Source organism: Nyctereutes procyonoides, unplaced genomic scaffold, assembly GCF_905146905.1.
Source record: "Nyctereutes procyonoides isolate TBG_1078 unplaced genomic scaffold, NYPRO_anot_genome, whole genome shotgun sequence".
Classification (NCBI taxonomy): domain Eukaryota; kingdom Metazoa; phylum Chordata; class Mammalia; order Carnivora; family Canidae; genus Nyctereutes; species Nyctereutes procyonoides.
The window spans coordinates 4,173,638-4,193,146 of NW_026575133.1; the positions used below are offsets into that span (position 1 = coordinate 4,173,638).

The following is a 19,509-nucleotide window of genomic DNA, read 5'->3' on the forward strand; positions in this document are numbered from 1 at the left end:
CTTTTCCTGGATGTGTTTTCAAGTTGGCAACCACTATTGGAAACTTGTACCCAACCTCACAGGAAATTTGGTAAGAGTCTTATGAACTACGTCTCATAACTTCTCCCAAGGGAATTCAAGAAGAAGCATATTTATCCCTTGGCTCCTACCCTTCAAAAGGTCAAGAATGGTCATGGGGCTGAACCCCTGCCCCTCCCCATTGCCCCACTTAATTCTGTAGGCATGAGTGTTGAGCAGGTTTCCCAAGTTCTGTATCTCTGCCTTGGTGAAGTCCCAGAGCAAGAAATAAGAAGTGAGGTTGTACCGCATCACATGGGCACCAAGCTGGTGACAGCCTGTGCACCTGCCCACCTCTGGGCCCTGCAGCAATAGTCAGTACAGGAGGTAGGGCTGAGAGTATGCCAGTCATGCAAAAGAAGAGCTGTATAAAGACAATAGTGTATTTGAATCCTATGGCTTCTAAGGAGTCAAGTATGAGGATGTTCACTATGTTCTTGTTTGAGACAGGTTTCTGTTGCTAAAGGAATGGAAAAGTAAAAAGCGTTGGATACATACCATAAAACATGCAGCAGTTAGAGCAAGAGAGTCAATGTAAATCCAGCAACATGAATTAGCTTTAAAGATTTAGTGGGGAGTTAAAAAAATAGCAACAGAATGAGATTTATGTCACAATATTATTTATGTAATTACTCATTCACATCTAATACACACTAACTAGTTTATAAAGACACATGTCTCTTAAGGACATGTATCAAACTCAGAAAGAGGCATGTATCAAACTCAGAAAGAGGCATGTATTAAAGAGAGGTAGATGTCAGCAGAGATTAGAGATCAAGGTGAAAATTCAAACAAAAGCAGGGCTCTGCATGAACTGATGATAGTTTGCTGTCTTTGAGAAGCATGATTTTAATTTAATTCTCTGCATCTCAGATCCCCAAAAAGAAAAAAATAATGTGAGATGTAGCATAAATGCTAGAACTTGCCATTTACCAAATCCAGAGGCAGGCATCAGCAAACAATCATATTCCTCTTTTCATCCTTCCCTAAGTATAACTACTTGTACTCCTCCCCCATCTACGAGAGTATTTGCATTATTTGAGACCTGTTTTAGAATCAGGGTTGGCAAAGTGCTTGACTCTTTCAGAAGTAAGTTGTAAAAATATTTCACAAATTTGAGTTGGAAGAAAGGATTGTGATCAAGAATGGAAGAAAGATCCTGAGAATTAAAAGTGGAGGTCAAATTACAATGTTATTAAAAATTAAATAAGAATGCCCCCTTTGTACTCAGAAAATGAAGAGTCACTGAGGACACCACAAGGTAGTTCTCTCTCCCTTCTCCATAGGGTTTATGGTGCCCACTTCCCTTTGGAAGGATAGGATGACTAAGAAAATGAGAAAAACACCTTAAATGATCAAAAGACAGAGCTGTATGGGAAACTGGACTGCACTGATGGCTCCCTTCAAAATGTAGTGCTACAAAAACTCTGTGCTCATGATAAACTGTGGGCTTCCTTTATGGTTAACTGGAGTAGAGTAACATATTTTTGTTTTTCTTTTTTGCCTTTGGCTTCCAGGATATTCAGAGTTTAATTTTTGCTCAAAGACAGATATTAAAATAAGGCAGTTAGAGAAAAGGGCTTAAGCAAAACAAAAAGGTAAAATTACAGCATGATGAACCTTGAAGTCATTAAGCTAAGTGAAAGAAGCCAGACACAAAAGGCCACATGTTGTATGATTCTGTTACGTGAAATGTCCAGAGCAGGCAAGTCTGCAGAGACAGAAAGTAGATTAGTGGTTTCCAAGAGCTGGAGAAGGGGAGGGGGAATGTAGGGGAGCTGGGGGAGGGGAGAATGACTGCAAATAGATATGAGGTTTCTCTTAAGGGTGATCAACATGTCTAAAATTAAATAGATAGTTTCACAATTCTGTAAATGCCTTAAAAACTATAGGATTCCACACTTTTAAAGGGTATGCACAATTTCAGGGTATGTGAATTTTATCTCCAAAAATAAAACTCTATGTGTGCATGTATGTGGTGTCACTAGCAAAAGGAGAGGTAGCATCTAATAGGCGGATAACTACAGTGGAAACAGTAATGTACCCTGGAAGTTCTGGATTCTGGCACACACTGGCTGTGACATTTTGGGCTTGTTATTATCTTGAACTTTCTTCATCTACATGCAAAGCCATGAATTGAGAATAGATGAAAACTAAGCTCCTTCTAAAATATAAAATGTTAAAATGTATTAGCATTTTGTGATATTAATACCAACCTCCTTGGCTCCTATTTCTCAACAGTCAAGAGTATCTCTGATTATGGAAGTTAAAATTACATAAACAACAATTATGAGAGATAGAAAAAAGAGTCAAGCTAGAGGTAAATAGTGAGAGGGATAGAAAAAGCCGTTGGAGTAGATGAAATTACCTAAGGAGAATATCTAAAAATGAGTCTAGCAAGGGGCTAAGGGTTTCCATCACAAAACATTAAGGTATTATCAAATGCATTTATTCATTCACTCAACCAATACTTACATACCTGCTATATGCCAAATGGATTCTAGGGGTAGAAATACAGCAGCGAGTTAAACAGAACACGGCTCTGGTCTCTTTGGCTTATATTTTAGTTAAGGGGAAAAATATTAACAATAAAAAGTGAACAAAGAAAAGAAATTTAGAAATAATAAGAGCTAGGAAGAAAATGAAACAGAATAATCTGATAGAAAGTGACTTGGCAGGAGGGGTGGTGGTAGATACTTTAGCTATGCTCAGGTAACCCCTCCGAAAGGTGGTATCTGAGCCTAGACTTGAGTGAAGAGGGAGCACAGAAAAAGGACAAGATATACAGACAGGTTTGTAGAACCAAGAGAAGACCATCTGGAGTATAGTAAGGGAATGTGGAATATGTGGCATTTAAGAAACAAAACAAACGAGCAAAGGAAAAAGAGAAAGAGAGAGAGAGGCAAGCCAGGAAACAGACTCTTGACTATAGAGAAAAAAACTGATGGTTACCAGAGGGGAGGTGGGTGGGGGCATACGGAAAATAGGGGATGGGATTAAAGAGCACACTTATCATTATGAAAATAAAATAAAACAAAATAGGAAAAAAAAAAACAAAATAGGAAAAAAAAGGTCAGAGAAGAAAGGATGGATGTTTCTTATGCTGAGAGTGATGGAAAGCTATTGGAGGTATTTATACAAGAAAGTAATATGAAGTGATTTATGACAAGATTTCATATTATGAGATCATATATACATAAAAAATAAAACTGAAGTGACAGACATGTTGAAGTTCTGTTATTTCTGTGATCACTGCGAGCTTCAATTTCCTCATCCATGAGCTGGAATAATACTTGGCAAAGTTGTGTCAAGGATCCTGACTACTAGTCAAATGATAAATTAGGCCAATCACAGGAAGATCCTGAGAGCTACAGAAAGTGGCATAGACATAGCAGATGAACATTTATGTGGGTCCACCTAAGGTGATGCATGAATTCAAATGAACTAATGCTAAATAGACTGATAATTCATAGTTATAGTTTGGTGGTAGGATTCTGAACTATCATTTATGACCCAACAAAGGAGTCCAGGAATCTATGGACTACTTTCAGAAACTCTGAACTATTAGCTCTTATTTATTATTGTATTTACTAAAAGTCCCTCCCTGTGAAGGCAGGGATCCTATATCATTTGTATCATTTGTATGTACTTCCTAGCAGAGTGCCCAGCACAGAGTGAGTGTTTAATTGGGGGCTGTGGTGCTCTAATTGCACAAAGAAGTCAATATGATTCCAAACCTGACCATGTACAAGCTCACAGGAAACTGCCACTCTTCAAAGAAGTTATATGACCTAAGACAGGGCAACTGAACTGGGCTAAGAACTGGAAGCAGTACCTTGAATACAAAAACAACTTTGTAGATCAGGAAAAATAAAAGCATGCCATGAAAACTTACAATGGCACTAAAGATCTAGGTAAGACCAATACATGTCAATTTGCTAAAGCTCAGGATATGAGGCCTGGGGTCTCCTCTCTCTTGACTTTTGAAAGATGGAAATTTCAGAGAAGGAAAGGGAATTATGCCTTGCTTGCCAGGTAATTTATATACAGAATCCAACAATCCCAGAAGTGGTAAAGGCAAATCACCATCTAATGAGATTTGGAGACCAGAGGATTTTATGATGTATTGAGCTTATTATAAAGTTCTGATATTGAAGATAAGGAGACAATCATGTTCCTACCACCTATCCTGTGAGGACATTTGTCATAAGTATTTAATCAGAAGGTGGCATCAATTTGTATAAGATGGTTATATTCCAAAAGGAGTTGAAAGTCTAGCTCTTTTAAATGAGGACTTGAATCCAGAAAATGTTTGGATTCATAGAATACTGTATGCATAAGACTTTGCAGGGACATAGACACCATATAAATAGAAGTTCATCTGAATTCTCTTCTGTCTCACAGGGGGATTTGTAAGTACATGATTTACAAGATGCTATTATTGGTGAGGCAGCGTGAAGTAGTGGTTAGGGGAATGGGCTTTGCACACAGATTGCCTGTGTTTGAATCCTGGTTCTATTGTTTACTCATTGTGTGACCTCTCTGTGCTTTACTTTCCTCCGTTGTAAAATCAGAATAGTAATAATATCCATCTCAGAACATTTTATATTTAAATGATCAAATATTTGTAAAGCCCTGGGAAGGGTATCTGGCTTATTGGTAAGTTCCTAAAATCAGCCAAATGTTAACCTAGACCATGCTACTTGTCTAAAGCACATTGAGTTGGATTTGCATCAATCTAACATTAGAGTTGGTTGCTTTTCTTTCGGACATGTTTGTGGAGGTAGATAATAGCCCAGATGTATATTAACTAGCAGGGAAAGGTCTGCTTAAAATTTAAAACACACATGGATAATTCACATTAACATAATTAGCATTTAGAGTAGCTCATTTATCAATCCTCAGCACAGGAGTAATTCCCGTCCTTTTCTAGACAAGCCAGGTGAACAAAAAATATGGTGAGATAGGACTTTTATGTACAACCAAAACCAGCTTTATGAGATGTTCTGCAAGGGAGAGTTTCCTAGAAAGTATTAATACTAAAGGCTCTGGCAGTAGTTGGTACAAATCAACAAGGAGTTTCTGAGCATTTACTGTTTGGGACATGGTGAGAGGTTTGATGAGTTGTGTGTCTACCATGAGCAGAAAAGACCATCATGGTGACATGTTGGGGATGTCCTGAGGCTGGGGCTGGTAGGGACTGGGGAAGAAATCAGCATGGGCAGAAGAGGAGAGAAAAAAAATCAGGAAAAGCAGATGGAACCAGCTGCAAAATTCCCTTAGAAAGTGAAACTCTAAGAAACTGAGGGCTATAGTTCAACACTGTGGTTTTCTGAGTAAATATGATTCTCCCTGTGCTGGAAGAGAGAAAATTGCGGGACTGGAAAGAACAAGGGTACAGTTCCTGGTGAGAAATGATGTGCCAGTGAAGGTCCTTTTAAAGAACATGTTGCCTGGGGAGAGGGAAGAAATCTAAGCACTGAGATTACTAGGGTGAGGATATAGAAGGGCTAGGTGACTGGCTCCCTTTCTTTCTTTTTTTTTTTTTAATTTTTATTTATTTATGATAGTCACACACACACACAGAAAGAGAGGCAGAGACACAGGCAGAGGGAAAAGCAAGCTCCATGCACCAGGAGCCCAATGTGGGACTCTATCCGGGTCTCCAGGATCGAGCCCTGGGCCAAAGGCAGGCGCTAAACCGCTGCACCACCCAGGGATCCCCAACTGGCTCCCTTTCAAGGGTTCTGTTGTTCCACAAGATTTCAGCCCTTGGGCTCAGGTGGACAAGGGAAGTAGTGAGGAACCCACAGAACAGCTCAACAAGTGGCCAGTGGCTGCTCAGACTACTTGGCCCTGCTGGGGGCAGGCTGATGTAAATGGAAGCCTCCAACTCCCTTTCCTCCCATCTTGGGGGTTGAGGACATCAGGATTGTTCCATGTGGCTGTGTTGAGAGAGCAGGGGTGAGACAGAAGAGAGAATGAGGAAAAACAGCTCTGATTTTACTTTATTTTTTAAAGTTTTATTTTCCTTGCCACTGTGAGATTTTTTTGGCATAGAAAAAGAAAACAAAAAAGAAAATAACCATTTATGTGGCACATTTTCAAATCTGGGCTTCCTTTTCCTGTTTCTCCAAAACTGTGACCTAAGTCTTTCGAAGACTCCTGAGAGCCTGGTTTCAGCCACTGGCTGTGCAAGAGATGGTAGCCCTGTAGCAGCAGACATGTTGTTTATGGTTATCCAAACCCAACACCTTCCTTAATGAGAAAGGAAGCAATAAAACAGGAATAGTGGACAGGCCAGCTGGGCTAATCAGCCCTGGCAGGAGGCCCAACTTCCAAAAGAACCTGGAGTCCATTAATTCCAGCATCTCATCTACTTGGAAATCAACCTTCCTCATGACTTCGGGAAGAGCAGTAGCTTTCTGAGTAACCAGAACTGGTCCCCTGATCTCCAGTTAGAGAAAGGCAAATAGCTTCAGGAAGCTTCTTAAACCTCGCCTATGCATAGGGCTCTTCTCCAGGGTGCCCCTGCCTCTTTGTTTCTTATTGTATTTACTAGAGGTCCAGGTCAGAGTTCAGTAATGTTCTGTGTTTCTGTCCATCCTTCTTATGTATTTTTGACTCTAGCCTATCTACTATATTAGAAGAGGAAGGGGTTATTCCATTTTGCTACCTCCTACCTCACTGAGTCCTAGATCTTATCATTCCTCCCTTGGTCTCCCACCTCTAATCTCTTCATCCACAAGTTCATCCTCCATGCTGCCATTTGTTAACTTGCCAGGTCCCTCCTCAGCTTCAGAACCTTCACTGGCTCCCCATTACTGGCAGAGGCACTCAATCACATGCTCACAGAGGTCTGTGCTGTTAACTGGGATATGTGCTATGATCACATTGAAAGCAGTGATCTAAGGAATGATTTACTTAAAAAAGAAAAAAAATGGATCCTAAGTTGTTACAATAACATTCTTTTAATTCACCAAAATTATGAAATGTTTCTCTAATTGGGAAAAAAGGCTAAGGAGCCAGTAAATACACACAATCCCTAGTCTGTTTTACTGATTTGTTCATGGAAGTATGTTAGATGTGGTGGAATGACGATGAGAACCACCAGCCCTCAGAATACATGCCAGCTGCCTTCATTTAACTTGGTATCTTAGATCTTTCACAAGGACCCTGAGCGGCCTCTTCTTCCTCCCTCCCCACAAGACCTATGGTTCACCACACAGAGTGGACTTACTATTTTCCAACTATAGACCTTCCTTTAGGTTTTAACTGATTGCCTCCTCTCCTACCCATGCCTCATCCACATTGTCTCATTTTTTTTTCTGGCTTATTTAAAATGTTACCTCCCCTGTGAAACTTTCCTCAAATCTTTAGAAAATTAATTCATCTCTCCTCTGGGTTCCAAAGTTCTTCAAACTTATCTCTGACCTTGACCTTATTAAACTAAATTGTAATTTTCTGCTTGCCTATCTGTCTTCCATGCTATACTATAAATAGCTTGAGAAGGTCACATTTTTTTTCTCTTTTTACCTGCCTTGTAGAAATATCTAAGAATCTGACATGTCACTTGACAGTTACTTTGCTTATTAAATACTTGTCAAATAATACAATAATGAAATAACTTATTTGTTAATAAATGAGGGGGATGATATTTTACTGATGAAAAGGCCAAGTTTCAGTAAAGATACCTAATAACCTCAAAACCATAAGAGCAAATACCAAATTGTTAGAATTCCAGTTCAGGGTTCAATCTACTTTCTAATCGAATTTTCTCATTTGAAGAGACCTAGAAGCTTCTGGGTGACTAACCTGCCTCCGTATTTAGTATGTCCTTCTCAGGTTAGACAAACTGGGCTATTCTGAGCTCAGCCATTCTAATATCTCATCACATTCTTCCTGATTTATTTCTTCTGTCTGATGTACTTCCTGTCAGTTTCATTAGTTTTTTTTTTCCTGTATAATTTCTTTTTATCATCTCCCTATTCCGGAATGCCATATTTACCCATTTTCTTTTGGTATCAGATCAATTTTTAATTTGTGGTTTCTGTTTCTGTGACATTTTTAGGATTTAAAATTGCATTCTATTCTTGTTATCTCCAACCACAGAAAAGCAGCTGTATGTAATTGCAACAAACATAAAATTAAAATAAGAGCATACACTAAAAAGATAAAGTCATAGGGGAGGCAAGGAAAGTGTTAGCATATGCAAGAAGATGAAGTAGATTTCACAGAATCTCAAAGCAAAGGCTATGTTCAAGGATAAGTGCTAGTAGAGGGAGAGACTGGACGCAAAAGAATGACTCTTCCTTCCCAGTTCTTTTCCATGAAGAACCAATCCCCAGGCTTAACTGGACAGTCTCCCCACTGACAAGTTATAGGCTTTATCAGCCTCAGAAATAATTTCCTCTCACTCAGGACAAACCCTATAATCCTCCCACTTCCATGTGGAAAATTGGAAGGTCATGCAAGTTGCCTCTTCCTCCCGAAGGAGCTTTTGCCCCAAACCACAATTTATTCCCAGGGCCATTTCTCTAAGTATCCATAGGCAGCACATATCCTCATATTGTCATTGTCTTGCACATAACTAGACTTCACTGTGCATTGACCAAAAGCCTGTGCACATGAGATAGAAGAATGTAGCCCAGTGAATGGATGCAAATCACACCCTGAAAAGCCCTGTCCTCTTCCAGTGTCTAATACTGTGCTAATATTAGACATTACCCAACATTGGGGTATACGGCTTTCATTTAATTCATCTAGGACACCCACCCCAGATGATATGAACTGATCATGGGGTCAAATTGATGTTCTTTCACCATGGACATTTGTATTCTTTAAAAGTCTTCCTGATTTTCAGTGATTAGGAACATAGATATTATATGGGCTATAAAACAAATGGCTAATAAGTATGGCAGATGCAGAAGAGTGTATGGGGTGAGAGTGCGGGCTCTGGAGTTCAGTGGGTCTGGCCTGGAATTCTGATTTTACCTACTGGTGGCCTTGAGCAAATAACTGGTTTCTTCAATGGGTTAGCAAAATCTGATGCACTCAATAAATGGCATTTGTAACCTAAAAGATAATATGGTTACTATATTTCTGTAAGTTAATGATGCATTTTCCACATTTTAATCGTTTTGAAATCAGAATGTTTTTCAAGGTCCATATCAAAAGAAACTTGTCAGCTCTTTACCCTATCTCCTATCTCCCCCACTAAGCTGCTATTAAATTTATGGTACATTTAAAAATTATTTGTGTTTAACAATCAAGGAGATACTGTTCCTAAGATCCCAACAACTAAAACTTTGAAGCTCTTTTGTGGTAAATGTACCTTTCTAGCTAGATTCCCCTATTTATTATTAGTGTCTTCTATATGAAAGAAAAGAGCTGAAGATCCCTTGGGTCATACTGTCCCATTTGCAGATACACAGCCAAGTGGTGTCACAGAAGCTCATTTACTGGGAAGCTCATGAAGCTCAAACTTTCAGCTTCCCACTCTCACAAGCCTTTGCTGGTGTCCTGGGAAAGGCCCTAGTACTGTGTTCATGTGGTCAGATAAGTTTCTAAAACGTGCAAATTTATTTTGTTTTTATTAAAGAGGTCGCCATTGTAAGAGCTTCTATCTCCATAAAACTTAGAATACTCAGAGATGTCATCACAGGTGTTCCTGTGGCACTGTTTGTGTTTGGTACTCTGCCTCTTCTGAGTACATCCTTGTCCCCTGTTTCTCCTCCTCTCCATCAAAAGCTGCTCTTGGGAAAGGATTTTTGTTTGATATTAACACCTTAGTGTGACTTTGAACCAGTGTGATTTAACTCTTCTGAGGTTTTTTATATTTTGCATCCTCCTCCTAATATAGAATGAGAGGTTATTTTTTTTTCAAATGAAATATCTAGCATTAGCAAACAGACTGAAATGTTATTTTGAACCACAAAGAAACTCTTCTTCATTCACCCCTAAACACATACCCAGAAGACACTCTCCTACTCTGCCTACATGTAGGCACAAAATCAATTTCCAACTATTCAGCACTATGCTACACAGTTAGCAGCAGATTAGGTTCTTCTGCATGCGAACAGCTGAGATAGCAGATCCAAATGTGAATGAGACAAAGACACTACTTCTCTTACACTTCCACTATTTTACTCTGCTCATTTACCTTCCCTTTCCTGTCTGTTCTCCTCCCACTAACATTTATTAAGACCCTGCCAAATGATAGGCATTATGGTAAATAGGTACTAGCACACAGAAATGAGCCTTTAACATTGCTCAATGAATAGAAGAACCAAACACTGATTTTTGTGGTAATGCTACTGTTCTTACCCTAGTAATGTCATTCTCATTTTCCAGTTTTCTTCATTCAGAGAAGATTAATGTTATCATTGTCCCCATTTTTCCTTAGTTGGGCTGCTAGGTATTCTATGATCCTCAAGAATAGCTGCTATTTTTTATCCCCTTCCCCTTTAATGTCCTAAGAGGCTCAAACCAGAAGGTTGGTTGAGACCAAATAGGTCTTTTTTGACCTACTAATTACTTCAAAAGGATTAAAAATTCTTCTGCCTTACCTACTTCCTTGATCCTGTAACCAACATATACTGGAAAAAGAGGCCTCAAAAGAGTTCATCTTTATTAAATATTGTAATCAATCGTAAGCAATAGGGGTGCCTGGGTGGCTCAGTAAGTTAAGCATCTGCCTTTGGCTCAGTCATGGTCTCAGGGTCCTGGGATCGAGCCCGGGCAGTCTGCTTCTCCCTCTGCCCCCTCCCTGCCTGTGATTTCTCTTGCTTGTGCTTTCTCTCTCTCAAAGTAATAAAATATTTTTTAAAAAATCGTAAGCAATGATGATATTAACAAAAGAACAATCATGGTCCTAATATGAATCATATAAACCATTCTCTCCACCATATATATTTAACACTGCTAGTCCTCTGTTCTCATCCTCGAAACTGAATAAATTAGAAGGTGTCTGTCCTTTCGGTATTGACCTAAATGTCACTTCCTCTGGAAGGATCTCCCTGTTTTCCCTTCTTTTATACATGAAGGTAGATATTTCCATCATGGGCTCACATGGAGTGGATGTGAGCCTTCATAGATCTCCCTATACATCCCTATTATAAAAGTCATCACTCTTATCATGGCTTGCTTCATTAACTGTTTTTCCACTAGACCACAGGATCTATGAGGACCACCATCATGCAAGTCTTGCTCACCATTTTATCCTCAGGGGTCTGGAAAATACTAAGAATGTTATAAACAGTTGATAAGTGAAGGAAAGAAAGGAAGAGAGAAGGAAGAAATTTTTCAAATATTGGGGAAGCCAATTGTTCAGTTTATTTAGTATTCAAAATGCAATCGTATGGATAGTACTTTTGGAACTACTTTCCTTATGACTAGGATTTCACCAACTCCTTCCTATGCTTATTGAATAGCTGAAAATAATATCAAAAAGTGTTATTTCCTCCTCTGATTCCTCTAGGAGATGAAGACACAAATCATAGAGTCCAAGTGACTTAAGCCAAAGGGGTTCCTCTTGGTTCTTATGTCATTGTTTTGGAGTCATCCCAGGTATCCACACTATACCATCTGCACTGCATCCTAAACATCTCTCACTTTCCCATCTGACTCTTGCTTACATTGTTAGACTCTCAACTCTTTCCCCTGACTCATCTCCCAAAGTACAGATGATTATCCTTATTCTAACGGAAGGGAGAGAATGTGTAGATCATCCAAAGGGGTGGCTTGTTTAAACATTGTCTCTTTCTGGCTTTCAAACACATAATGTAGATTTTCATATAACAAAAATTTGCCCACTGCTCAGAAATCTCAGAATTCTTCTTTACGTGGCAGTCCAAATTCGAAAACCGCAGCTGTTTTTAGCAATTGAGTCACTGCCTTTCAGATGCCAAAAATATCACCTACCATATTCCCCAGGGTTCAAAGAAAGAGGAAAGAGGAAAAAAGCAAAGAACAAGTTGAGGATAAAGGTAGCAGGAAGCTTTTCCAGTCATATAAATTATTATTAAAAATAACTATAACAGTGCTTGCTTCAGCAGCACATACACTAAAATTGGAATGAAACAAAGAAGCATGGCTCCTGCAAAAGGATGACATGCAAATTTGTAAAGTGTTCCATATTTATACTGGAATAAAAATAAAAAGAAAAGAAATAAACTATAATAATTGAAAAAACAATAATAATAGCAATAAGTACTAGCATTCAATAGCAATTAAGAAGACAGGGGCTCATGTGACTTTTCTAATCTCTGTAAAAGAGAAAGATGATAGTATTCTTAGCACCCTCATTTTACAGATAAAGAAACAAAGTTAGAGAGGTTAAGTGAATAACTGAAGGTTACACAGCTAAGCCTGAGCTCCAACCCAAGCCATCAGACTTCAAATCCTGTATTCTATCTCTTAATCAAAAACAGTCTTAACACTGATTTATCTAACCACTCCTTCATGAATTGATTTTGGTAGGAAATCTGTACGTTTTCTCACTGTAGGTCTAAGGGGGATCATCATAATTTCTGTGAGCTTTTCAAAATAGAGTAGAAACAAAGATTCTACTTTTAGCTTTTGGATGAGGTTTCTACATATATACATATTAAAATCTTATTTGGTCCATCTCTAAACTGGTTTGGAAGCTTGTAGAAAAGAAGTTTGGCCAGTCTATCCCAGTATATACCTTGGACTCTAATTCCCCGGACCATCTTCTCACCCACAGAGGACCTCAGAAATAGTCAAAGTAATTTTTTAACTGGCAAAACATGGTGAACTTTCTCTTATTTCCCAGTCCCCATCTCCCCAGAGCAGACTGGTGCCTAGCGCATCCTGGCTGTGGTAAGAGAGATTCTCATCCTGGAGGCCTTAGCAACTGGGTGTTCAGGCTGTGCAGCCAATGGAAAGCCTACCCATAAATCAAATCCCAGGGAATCTATAATCCAGCAACAACTCCAGCAGATACCCATTTAAGGCAATATCTGGCAAGAGCTTTGTAAAGGAGAGTTGAAAAAAAGAAAACTAGACAGGAAAATGATGGAAGGGCTACTAAATGATATAGGGAGGATGAAACTGTGGCAGACAGTATTTTCAAAGATGACTGTAAAAATCATTCTGGTCCTAAATGCTCTTCCAGAATCTTGCTAATCAAAAGGAGTTTATTTCTTCTCTCCTTGACTCTCAATTGGTCTTGATGACTATCTCAAGGACTAGACTGTGGGTGAAGTGAAGCCCTCTGACTTTTTTTTTTTTAAGGTTTTTATTTATTTATTCATGAGAGACACACAGAGAGAGGCAGAGACATAGGCAGAGGAAGAAGCAGATTCACTGAGGGGAGCTTGATGTGGGACTCAATCTCAGGACCCCAGTATCACAACCTGAGCCAAAAACAAATGCTCAACCATTGAGCCACCCAGGTGTCCCTGGACTTTTGAGGGTAGGTTAGAAAAGGTGGTACAGCTTCCACCTGACTCTTGTCCTTGGGCATCTGACTTTTGAACCTTGGAAGGAAACCCAGGCTACTTAGAAAGTTCATGTGTTGGTATTCCAGTTATCAGCCCAATAACGGTGCAAGCTGACAGCTGACATCAACTACCAGACCTGTGAATGAACAAGTCTTGTGATTCCAGTCACCAGTCTTTGAGTCATCCCAGCCTTTAAGTCTTCCCAGCCATGAAGCTTCAGACATCATGGAGCAAAGATGAGCCGTCCCCATAGCTCCCAGTGGGGATTCCTGACACATACAATCTAAGGGCGTGGTAAATAGTTGTTTAATGTCACTAAGTTTTGGGGTAATTTGTTGTATAGGAAGTCGTAACCAGAACAGAAACCTAGGCCTGAGGAGACCTCTGGCATGTTCTATCTGCAACAGCCAAAGGTAAGATCAGATCCTACTGCTAATTCTAACTATCCCCTGCCAGGTACTTCTTCATAAAGGTCATTTCTCTTAAAGACTCACTGTTCCTAGGATGCCTGGGTGGCTCAGCGGTTGAGCCTTTGGCTCAAGGTGTGATCCTGGGATTCAGGGACTGAGTCCCACATCAGGCTCCAGGCAGGGAGCCTGCTTCTCCCTCTGCCTATGTCTCTGCCTCTCTCTGTGTGTCTTTCATGAATAAATAAATAAAATCTTAAAAGAAAAAGACTCACTATTCCTCCCTGCAATTGCACTTGGCCCTCCATTCCAAGTCCAGTAGACATGTTAAAAGGTCTGAATCTGAACCTCAGTTGTGCATGGGGTTTGAGCCATTTTCTTTAAGGTTCTTTGGCTCTGCCTGGACAAATTAGAAGATGAGCTTAGCCACTTATTTCAGTCTTTGAATATTCTGTGGTGGTTAAGAAGTATTCAGTGGTGGAGGGAGGTGGGTAGTGCAGAGAAAGGGAAGAACCTGACTCCCAACACCTCTGTCTAGTTCTGACCTAGAATTATATGTTTTACTTAAATAAGTAATGAGCACAGCTAGAACTTTTACTCTCAGTGCCATGATACCACTAAATCATTTTATTTCCAATGGCAGCCCTTGATCAAGTCATTCAATTTGAAATCAGAAAAGTCAAAAATACAGGGACTTGTCTATCTTCTACACTCTTGTAATACAAGCATTTAGCATAGTGCCTGGAACCTAGTATATACTCAGTAAATATCTGTTGGTTGGAAAAACAAATGAATGATGAATGAAAGAAATTTCCTCCCTCCTTCTAGAAAATGATACCTAAATATCAGATTAGCATAAAGTGCTTTACATTGTTCAATAGGTTGATATTCAACTACCGTAAGTAATGTTTTTCAGCCTGCTTAAAGCAACTGTTAAACTTTAAAACTGTGAGTTGCTTGAGGGCAGAGACCATGCCTTATTCTATTTTGTATCCCCAGCACCTGGCACTTTGCCTGGTACTTGCTAAGTGCTCAGTATATATGAAATATTTAAATATTAAAAACTAAATGAATGTCAAACAGAGACTGGCAGAGATATTTCAAATTATTTAGTTCTCCTAGACTTTGCCTGGTAGGAGGCAGTGACAGATAAGGATGCTGACCAATGCACCTGATCCCCAGAGGGATCAAACTGGGATGCAGGAGTCCAGAAGTCCTAAGGCTTCCCAGCTGCTAATACTCTTTGAGAACATGGGGACTCAAAAAGCTTTTGTAATCTGAGCAGGACATTGGTTTGAATACAAAAAGGTACCACTTTACCAATCAAGAGTGCTTTTTTATGATTACTCCAAATATGATTTTCTTTCACAGCTCATTTTATACATGATCCATTTATTCACTTGTCCATTCATTTATTCATTAATTCCATATTAATGGGGATCTCCCCTTTGCAATTTTTCTGCAAAGACTTGTTTAAATTGCTCAAGACATAGGTGAGTGTTCAAAAGGTCCCCCTTTCCTAGAAAACTGTCCTGACTAAGCAACAAAAGATGGGATATCATTTTGTAGAGGCAGGTGGAAATTACAGACAGAAGATCATCACAATTCAAAATTAAGTAATCCATTGTATTTCAAAATGTGATTTGCATTCAGTAGAATCACTTGACACATGACTTCTAAAAATAGAGCTGTCTGGGATCCACTCTAGACATACTAAATCAGAACATCAGAGTGATTTTGCAGACTTTATGAGCGACATCTGATGATTTTGATTGCACTCAAGTTTGAGAATTGTTGACCAAAGGTGTTTTGCTAATGGGACCTACATGCAACTGCTTAATATAATATAGTTTCTCCCACATTTCTACAAAAGTAAGATGTTAGTTGACAGATTCTAAGACACCTAGGAATAGTATAAATATGGTGTAGCTATTTAACACTTTTTAGAATAGTTTAAACATGGCTGATGCCCCAGACCAGAATTTCACTGAATAAATATAATCATTCCTTCCTTAAACTAGCTCCAAATAAACCCTTGCAAAAAAAAAAAAAAAAAAAAAAAAAACCAAAGTAAACCTACCCTTCCCTTAAGAAACTCACAATTCAGAAGCAAACTAGGACAAAGTAGTTGTTATTAAAATATAGAAGCTTTTAAACCTGGACATAGCCCATTCAAATGGTTCTCAATTTGAAAAACAATAAGCAACAACCATCAGCTGTGAAAGGGAGCTTTGGACTATACTCTTTTTCTACCCTGGTTCCCAAAGGGCTGACATCCAGCTGGGACCAGAGACCTTTTCCTTGCCTTATCCCCAAACTCATTCCTTCATCCCAGGGGACTTTTACTCACTTTCTGAATTTTCCTAATCTGGTCAGAGAGTGTGTCTAACAGGCGAGTTTTCAGGAAGTCCATCACCTTGACCACTCGGCCATCAATGTAGCAACTGGAATAAAAATAAAATAAGAATCAGGTAAAATCTTGAGGAGACTACCAATATACTTTGCTAGCCAGAGGTCTCTGTTGCCTGAAGAAACAGCTCAGAGTTCACCTGGGCTTTTACATCTTAAAAAGTTTTGATCCTGGGTGCTTTTCAAACAAGTAATATGCTTTTGTATCTTCTTCATTTCTACCTCCATTTATGGCCTATATTGTGATTTTTTTCAACCATTGTCACATGAAACTGCATTGCTTGCTCTATAGGAGGTGACAGGAATCTGTAATACAAAGTAAGTAATGGGGAAAAGCTTAGTTTTTTTCCCTTAGGAAGAGTTATTTAACACCCATCCCATACCACCCCTATCCCAACCTTAAAGTAATGAAGGTATTAGAGAGATTTAGAAAGAATATTCAAGTATTTTTATAGGTTTCCACACCTTTCAATGAGAAAACAAATCATAACCACAAAAATCTGAGTTAGTGTAGTGAGTCGGTCTCAAAGTTTTCATCTCCAGTTCACCTTACAGTCAATCTTCTCCTACCACCTCCAGAATACTTACAATCTTCTCCTACCACCTCCAGAATAAATGAATGGATGAATAAATGAACAAACAAAAAATTAGACAGATTAAGTCTAGAAGCTCTCTCTCTCCTAAAAATAATAACAAGTTCAGCATTTACTGGCTGTAGTGGTGTGGGTTTTATTAGGTTGCTTAAGTGTAACATCAAGTTGTGCTGATACAATGTTGTGAACATTTGACCAAACAGGTCCATCTGGCTTTGTGAGACCCCTCTTTGTGAATCCTTACTCTAAGACTAAGCTGAGACTCTTTCCAGGTTTAGGTGACCTTTATCATCTCAAATCCTCCCCCATCTTTACAAACTTTCTGATTAAATCAGTTGAATTAAAATAAATGCCTATGACTCCTGGGTGCCTTTACCAACCCACTCAAGTCTCCTCAGCTGATGGCTAATGATAGACTATTTCATTTTTAATAAGACACCAACCTATCAGTACATATTATAGAACTATGTGGCTGGGTGGCTCAGTGGTTGAGCATCTGCCTTCGGCTCAGGGCATGATCCAGGAATTCTGGGATCAAGTCCCACATTGGGCTCGGGCTCCCTGCATGGAACCTTCTTCTCCCTCTGCCTATGTCTCTGACTCTCTCTCTGTGTGTCTCTCATGAATAAATAAATAAAATCTTTTTTAAAAAAGAATTCTGTGAAAATTCTTTTTAATGCCAAATCCCCATACCAATATGTGATGTAGTAGAATGGCTAATTTTTTTTTAAAGATTTTATTTATTTATTTATTTATTTATTTATTTATTTATTTATTTATTTAAGAGAGAGAGAGAGAGCATTAGAGGGAGAGGGAGAGAATCTCAAGCAGACTTCACACTGAGTGAGGAGATTGACATTGGACTTGATCTCACAACCCTGAGATCATGACCTGAGCTGAAATCAAGTCAGCCACTTTATTGACTGAGCTACCCAGGAGCCCCTTGTCTTATTCTTTTTTTAAAGATTCATTTATTTTTTTGAGAAAGAGAGAGAAAGCAGAGACAAAGAGATGGGTGGGGGGAGGAGCAAAGGGAGAGGGAGAGACAGAATCTCCAGCAGACTCTGCACTAAGTGTGGAGTGTGATGCAGGGCTTGATCTCACAACCCTGAGACTATGGCTTTGGGCTGAAATCAAGAGTTGGAAGCTCAACTAACTGAACCACCCAGGAACCACAGTTTTCTTATTCTTAAAAGAGGTAACATCTACTTCCCAGGATTAACTGATGATTAAGCAAGTAAATCTAAAGTGTTGGGCATTCAACAACTCTCAGTTCTCTTCTAATTTCATTTTCAGTTCACAAATATGGAATCATAGACAATAGGGGATGGTTGATTAAATTATGCATGAGTCTAGAATCCTAAAAGTGGAATTACTATATCAAAGGGTATGTGATTTTGAAAGTTTTGGTGATTACTTATATTAGGGAATAAAACAAAATAATGACATGACTTTTCATTTAATTCCTGGTACAGATGCTAGACTCAGATCCAATAAACATTTATTATGGCAACACACGGTGCTGGGCATGTCTGTGCCTTTTACTTACCACTCCAAACTCATCCTATTAGTACTTCACTATTAGCATTTCTGATTTTTTAAAAAATGTGATTAGATAGCTTGCTATATAGAAGCTAGGTATACCAAAACATAATAATGATAAAATTAATAATTCATGCAATGCTAATCTAATACACACCGAAGGACATAAATACTTGTTACTATATTACATGATTACTAGGCACATAATACAAATGCACTATAATTAGTGTTCTTTTATGTTTTAATCAAATATATTATAGTTACCTCTTTTCTCTTTGTTTGCTCCCAATAGCTACTTTAAACATCAGAATTTATAAGTTTTGCTGGCAACATGTATACTTTAATATTTACTGAGATAAAAATGCCAGATGTACTTTTTCAATATGTAGGGTTCCTTGTGAACACCCTTCCTATCCTGAACTCTCCTTAGTTGAGGGGCCTTTTATTCCTCCATTCCTTCCTTTTGTCTCTTTTCCCCAGAACTCAGAACTTGGAGTTAGAAAACCCTGGTTCAGTTTCAGCTGTGTCACCTACCACTTATAAGATATTAGGTTTCCCCAGCTTTGAAGCTGGTTAAAAAAGAACCTCAAACCCACAGTATTCAGGGTACACTGTACTAGTCAAATTAGGAAAAATGCTGGAGATAGATAAAAGATATCCAATAAGCAAATTTACCCTTCAGGTTATATAAAAGGCCCAAAGTAGCAACAACCTAGACTGAAAAAGCCATGGGATGATGTCAGCAGGGGAACATCCTGAAGGAGAGCATGTTCATTCATTCACTGTAAGATTTGGAATGAGGGAAGTATGGGACAGCAAGAATAGACTCTGGATTCCCAGTAGGTGGGAGGCAGATGGACAGATGGAAAGAGCTGTGTTTCTGTTGCAAAAATTTGGAATTTGAAAACACCTGAAGGGCCACGTAGTCTAAAGCATGTAAGCTTGTTACAACATGACTGAGAAGTGATTATCTAGGACAAAGAACCCATTCTCATATACTACTTGTACTGTTCCACTGTACTACAGCTTGAATCC

The 19,509-nt window shown here is 38.9% G+C and overlaps 1 protein-coding gene and 1 non-coding gene across 4 annotated transcripts in view; one reads left to right on the plus strand and one right to left on the minus strand.

The window, feature by feature from the left end:
- The window catches only part of HPSE2 (heparanase 2 (inactive)), a 632,933-nt gene that overhangs the window by 133,469 nt on the left and 479,955 nt on the right, over positions 1–19,509 (minus strand). For all 3 annotated transcript variants that reach the window (XM_055300070.1, XM_055300069.1, XM_055300068.1), the window contains one exon: positions 16,281–16,374. In XM_055300070.1, the coding sequence (XP_055156045.1) occupies positions 16,281–16,374 (94 nt within the window). The remainder of the gene's footprint in view (positions 1–16,280; positions 16,375–19,509) is intronic.
- LOC129494016 (U6 spliceosomal RNA) lies at positions 12,098–12,199 on the plus strand. The gene has a single exon (XR_008661275.1). It is a non-coding gene; the product is annotated as a U6 spliceosomal RNA (small nuclear RNA).